The sequence below is a fragment of the Belonocnema kinseyi genome, chromosome 7, assembly GCF_010883055.1.
Source record: "Belonocnema kinseyi isolate 2016_QV_RU_SX_M_011 chromosome 7, B_treatae_v1, whole genome shotgun sequence".
NCBI lineage: Eukaryota > Metazoa > Arthropoda > Insecta > Hymenoptera > Cynipidae > Belonocnema > Belonocnema kinseyi.
This window is the reverse complement of record NC_046663.1, coordinates 64,640,816-64,647,422: the sequence shown is the minus strand read 5'-3', so window position 1 is coordinate 64,647,422 and position 6,607 is coordinate 64,640,816. Positions and strand designations below refer to the sequence as shown.

The 6,607-nt window shown below is 25.0% G+C and overlaps 1 protein-coding gene across 1 annotated transcript in view; it reads right to left on the bottom strand.

Moving 5' to 3' along the window:
* The window catches only part of LOC117177329 (LMBR1 domain-containing protein 2 homolog), a 23,313-nt gene that overhangs the window by 1,707 nt on the left and 14,999 nt on the right, over positions 1 to 6,607 (bottom strand). Inside the window, exons 7-8 of the mRNA XM_033367952.1 lie at positions 5,951 to 6,190; positions 3,932 to 4,133 (exon numbers count right to left, since the gene is read on the bottom strand). Of these exons, the coding sequence (XP_033223843.1) occupies positions 3,932 to 4,133; positions 5,951 to 6,190 (442 nt within the window). The remainder of the gene's footprint in view (positions 1 to 3,931; positions 4,134 to 5,950; positions 6,191 to 6,607) is intronic.

The following is a 6,607-nucleotide window of genomic DNA, read 5'->3' as shown; positions in this document are numbered from 1 at the left end:
GCATTTCTTAAAGTTTGAGACCGATCTTTTATGTATAAAAAAAGTTGGAACGTTCAAAAAATGTTGAGGTTCAGAAAAAAGATGAAATAATTTTCAGAGAAGATCCTACCAAAATGCAGTACCTATACGAACTTTATTGTACTCTAATACATTTCCCAAAGTTTCAGCTCGATATTTTATTTACAAAAAAAGTTCTTAGGTTCAAAAAAACATTCAGTGAACTGAAAAACTGTGGTCGGTAATATAGGTATTTAGCTGTGTCACATGCCCTTAATACAAAAGAGCAAAAATTTTCAAAATAAATGAACTTTGCAACAAATATTTAAATTTTGAAATAAAAAATATAAATTAAAAAAAAATTGAACAGTTGAACTTTTAGCTGAAAAAATTAATTTCCAGCAAAAAGTAACGGAGTTTCAAGAAAATAGTTCAATTTTCAACTGAAATGATAAATCTTCAACTGGAATAATTAAATTTTAAGTTAAAAAATGACTTTCCACAAAAAAACTAACTTTCAAAGAAATACGTTACATTTTCAAGCAAAGTGATGCATTTTCAACTAAAATTGTAAATCTTTAACTAAAATAGGTCAAGTTTTGAACACCTAGATGGCTTTTCTCAAACAAGAAGATTAATTTCTACCAAAAAAATGAATTTTCAGCAAAAAAATATCATTTTTCAACCAGAAATTCAATAATTAAATATTTAGGCAAAAAATTAATATTCAACTAAAAAGATGAATTTTTATATAAAATTGTGGCATATTTAACTAGAATAATGGTTACGTTTTGAGTTCAAATAAATAATAATTTTCAAACAAAAAAGAAACAAATTTTCAAGAAAATAGTTGAATTTTAAACCAAAAATAGACATTCAAATTTACATTTGATGGAATTATTTTTCAACTAAACTGATGAATTTTCAACTAAAATGGTGAATCTTCAACTGAAATTGTTGAATTTTATATCAAAAAGATGAACTTTCAATCATTAGGATTGATAGTAGAATATTCATCCAAAAAGGATTCATTTTAAACCCAAACTAGAAATTTAAATTTTATGCTAAAAATCTAACTCTTAAACCTAAAGAAAAGGATTTTCAGCAAAATAGTTAAATTTCTAAGAAAAGAATTTAACTTTCAACGAATATTGTGACAAAATTTGCTATTATAATTCAGCAATATTACTTATTTCAAATAATACTTATACTCTTAAAACTATTTGAAGTACTTTGATTAGCTAAAATTTGGAAGGGGGAACTTTCAAATTGTGACAAATTCTGACTTAGAACAGGAATTCTTTTAAATTCCCTTCTACTAAATCCGAATCATATATTCTTTTTTTAAATTCCCATTCCGTGTCAAAAATTAAACGTTCCAAGTGAAATTATAATTCTTTACGGAAACTTCCAGACCTAACATAAAAAACGATAAGTATTTTCAAAAATTTCCTCTTTCAACTCAGGATAAATGAGGAGTAAGCGAATAAAACGTGATAAATCCATTTTTTTGTTGAAAAAATTGAGAAAATTATTGCTTCTGTATGTTTGAAGAATAATTAATTCCATTATCAAGATTAACTCAGCGAAAAAAAAATTGCAAAAGGTTTTTCTTACAATGGAAAATAATAAACCATCAATAATAAATTATGATTTAATTAGAGTAAACTGAGATAATATGAAAATTCTGCGACTAGATAAAGCAGAAATCACTTTTCTAAATTGAACAAAATTATTGAAATAATGAAAACTTGAATTTTTCTGACATCAAAATTATATTCCCAGGTTTTGAATTAAATTCCCGGCCATTTCCCGATTTTCCGTTCAAGTCGCCACCCTGATTAAATATTACCAAATATTACAGCAATATTTTTGATATTTCCCAAAAATTTCTAAAGATTTCAGACAAATTTCCCATAGATATCAAAGATTTTAAACATTTCGCAAAAATTTTGGATAGATTTAAAAGATTTTACAAAGACATCAATGATTTCCCAAATATTTTAATAATTTTACAAATATTACCAAATATTTCAAAAATATTTCAAATATGTCTTGAAGATTTCAGAAAGATTTCAGAATGATTTCAGAAATATATCCCAAAGATATCAAAGACTTTAAATATTTTGCAAAAAATTTGGATAGACATAAAAAGATTTTACAAAGACATAAATGATTTCCCAAATATTTTAATAATTTCACAAATATTAACAAATATTATCAAATATTTCAAATATGCTTTCAAGCTTTCAGAAAGAATAGAATGATTGCACAAAGATTAAAAATATGTGGCAAAGATTTCGGATAGATTATTAGCTTTTACAAAATCTTTAAATATTTCCCAAAGATATCAAAGATTTCGGATAGATTTTAAGGATTTTACAAAGACAGCAATGATTCTCCAAAGATTTCTATAATTTCATAAATATTTTCGAATATTTCAAAAATATTTCGAATATTCAACAAAGATTTCAATGATTTACCGAAGATTTCAAGTGTTTGAAAAAGATTTCAATGACTTGCCAAAGATTTCAAGGACTTAGTTTATTAACGGTAATTCGCCTTGGTGAATAATAAACAACTAAACTAAAAATTGGTGAATAATTCATAAAAAAACATTAATTCTGAACGAAAAATGTAGTATAATTAATTTTTAAATGAAATGATTTTTTTATCAAAAACAGTTAAATTCAGCCAATAAAAACGAATTTTCAACTAAAAAAGATTTTTCAGTCAAGGGAGACAAAAATGTCAAAGAAAATGTTGAATTTTCAAGAATTTTAAAATCGTTTTTAAATCTTTTAAAGCCTTTTCAAATAATTTATAATCTTTTGAAATCTTCAAAAATATTTTAAAAACCTTTGAAAAAGTTTAAAATCTTTCAAATCTTCAATGTCTGAAATTCTTTGTAAAATTCTTAAAAATGGTCTCAAATCTTTTGAAATCTTTCTAAAATCTTTTGAAACCTTTTGAAATCTTTCTTAAATTTTTTTCAGCCCTTTCAAAGGAATTACAAATAATTTCGAATCTTTTGAAATCTTCAAAAATATTTTAAACCTTTTGAAATCGTTTGAAATCTTGAGAATCGTTGAAAGTATTTTTGATGTATTTGTGAGTGCTTAGAAATATTTTAAAACCTTTTTAACACATTTCAAATCTTTGTGAAATCCTTTAAATCTATCTAAAACCTTTAGGAATTTTCTAAAATCTTTTTAAACCTTTTGAACTCCTTAAAATCTCTCATAAATATTTTGAAATCTTTAAAATCGAATGTAAATATCTTTGTGAAATCCCTGAAATACTTGAAATCTTTATAAATCCGTTGAAATATTCGAAAAATTTCGAAGCCGTTGGAAATCTTTGCAAAATCTTTTGAAATCGTTTGAGAGTTGAGGTACACGCTTTCGTGAAAACTAGAGAATCTTTGTGAAATTTTATGAAACCTTTCAGAATTTTTGAAATATTTTGAAAGTTTTGAAATATTTGTAAAACCTTTTAAAAAATTCTAAAATATTTGAAAGTCTTTTGAAGTCGATAAAATTCTTTTGAAATCTGATGTATACACCTTTGTGAAATCATTCGAATCTCGATAAAGCCTTTGAAATCCTTGTAAATTTTTTATCCTTTTGAAAACTCAAAAGTAGAGTGATCAACCCCTCCAAAATTCTAATCCTGAAACTGAATTAACATAGACATTTTCAACTTACAATTTCCATAGTTCGTAAATTTAATATCACATAAAATGTATATTTTAACATAGAAATTTCCTCGAATTTTCAATTTTAATCTTAATTGAAAATTCGAGGAAATTTCTAGGTTTTCAAGGTCGTTAGTTATAAAAAAGGTTAGGATAGTTTTGAATTCAAACATTTCTAAATTCGAAGAGCTCTCAAAAAGTAATAATATTCAGAAATTTCTAGACATTATTTTTTACCTCTTTTAATTAATTCTCTTCCTTCTTCAACAAGATCCGAAGTGAGTTCGTCGTCACCCAGAAATTGCTGAAAACCGAGCATCGATAGAAGCCTGCTTCCCAGGCTAAAGTAAGTAGCCAAGCAAAATGCGAGTATGGCCATCGGAAAGTAGATATTAAATCCATCCGAAATAATGGAAATAACATCCATGTGGCCCATCACCTGAAAAACAAATTGCAAAATTGTTTTTCAACTCAAAAAGTGTCTGAAATGGACTAAAAGTCGCTAATATGTATTAATAATGTTACTAATTTTCTTTTCAATTCAAAAAAATTCGATGAAATTCAAGGAAAGCAACAATTTAGGTCAATTTAAAAAAGGATTAAAAAAAAATTAAAGAAAAAAAATCCAATAAATTTCGGTAAAATTAGAGTGAATCTAGAAGAATTCAAGAGAATTCATGAAATTGATAAATTTCATTTTTTTCATATTTTATATTTTTTAATTCATAAGAATTCAAAATAATTGAAACAAATTAAAAAAATAAAAACAATCCGTGACAGGATGAATTCAACATAATTTACGTGAATTGAAAAAAAATGAATTAAATAAAATTCTAGTGAATTTAGAGGAATTTTTATTTTAATTTGAATTTGAGAAGAATTATTTTAAATTCATGAAAATTCAAGGTGAATAAAAAATCAAATGAGTTGAAAACAATTGAATAATATTTAAAAAATGCATTATATTCATCAAATGGGGATTGAAGTTAAAAACATTAATTTTCTATAAAAAATAAACAAATTTTCAACCGAAGTTATATTTATCAACTAAAAAAGAATTATTCTTAATGAAAAATAGAATAATTATTTTTTTCAATGAAAACTGTAAATTTTTAACTGAACAAAAATGCAACAAATTAGATGAATTTTTTAATTAAAAAAGATTAATTGTCAATCAAAAATTGAACAATTAAATTTCCAGTTAACAAATTAATTTTCAACCAAAAAGATGAATTTTTAACTAAAATGATGGAATATACAATAAAAAAATTAATATACAAAAAAAATATTTACATTTTCAACCAAAATTATGATTTTTCAACTAAAATAATGAATCCTTAGGATAGTAATTGAATTTTCAACCAAAAATATTAATTCTCAACCAAGAAAATTAATTTCTAGCAGAAAAGACGAGTTTTCAACGAATAACGATAATTTTGTACCCAAAAATTCAATAGACAAATTTTTAGTTAAAAATTAATTTTCAACTAAAGAGATAAATTTTTTACTTAATGGTGGAATGATCAACTAAAACATTCAGATTTTCACTGGAAATAAAAATTTCAATCGAAAAAAACGTCAACAATATCCTTGAAATTCCGACTGGAACTTTTCAATAAAAAAGTTAACTGTCTGCTAAACAAATCGAATCTTCAACAAAATAGCTCATTCTGCAAACAGAGACGAATCTTCAACCGAGTATTTAAATTTTCAATCCAAAAAATACGAATTCTGAACGAAAAATATAGCAGCTAATATTTCAACAAAAATGCTTTTAATTTTTTATTAAAAACAATTGAATTCAACCAAAAAGACGACTTTTTAACATGAGTTGAATTTTCAACTAAGAAAAACTTTTCAGTTAAGATCGTGAGAAAATTGCAAACAAACTGTTAAATTTTTAACCAAATACATGAATATTTTCAACCAGATGCTTGAATTCTTCACTATAAATAGAATAGTTACATTTTCAGTTGAAAAATTAATAAAAAAAAAAAAAAGTCAACAAGATAATTGAATACAGTAATATAAAGCTAATTTTCTAAATGAAGAATCATTCTTATTAAATTTTATACTACATTTAAAAAAATTGAACATGCTCCCGAAAAAATTTCCTGATTTTAGAAAAAATTCCCAGACAGGTCCAGGTTTTTTAAGTGTTCCAGGTAGAGTAAACACCCTGAAATGAGATTTAGGAAATCTGAATTTAATATTCGTTAAACCCTTCTGATTAAAAAATTATTTTCAAAAAAATACCTGCGTGTAGTGGGTTTCCAAAATGTGCGTTTTGATGATGTGAGAGTCCATGTGAATGAGACCCAAAAAGTTAAGACACATAGGAGGCGTCAGTCGACAGAACATCATGCCACTGAAGATCAAACTGTACTCGTTGGTTTGATGATGAGGAGCTAAGTAATACAGATTCAGCAACCGGATTTTCAGAACAGTGGAGTAAGCACAATAACACAAGTAGGCTATTATTAAAGTAGAGAGAACCTAAAAATAATTTTAAAAAAAGATAATGAATTGCTTACATTAAAACAAAAAATTAAATACACAATTCACAGGCCTCACAGTTCCTATGGGATAAAATATAAGGACCAAAGGTTACTTTTTTAACGCTCAAAAGCAAGAAAAAATCAGGATAAATCCATAAGACCTCAGAACAATTAAAGTTAAATTCATAAGAATTGTAATATTTTTTTAATTCCATTGATTTCCGTAAAATTGGAATGAATTTAGAGGAGTTTAAGGTAAACGAGAAGAATTGGATGAAATTCATAATATTCAGGGTGAATTGAAAAAAGATCGAATGAATTGAAAACAATGTATAAATATAAAAAAGACTTGATTGAATTCAGTAATTTTGAAATGAGTTTTAAAAAATTCGAGGCAAATGAGAAAAATTCGAAA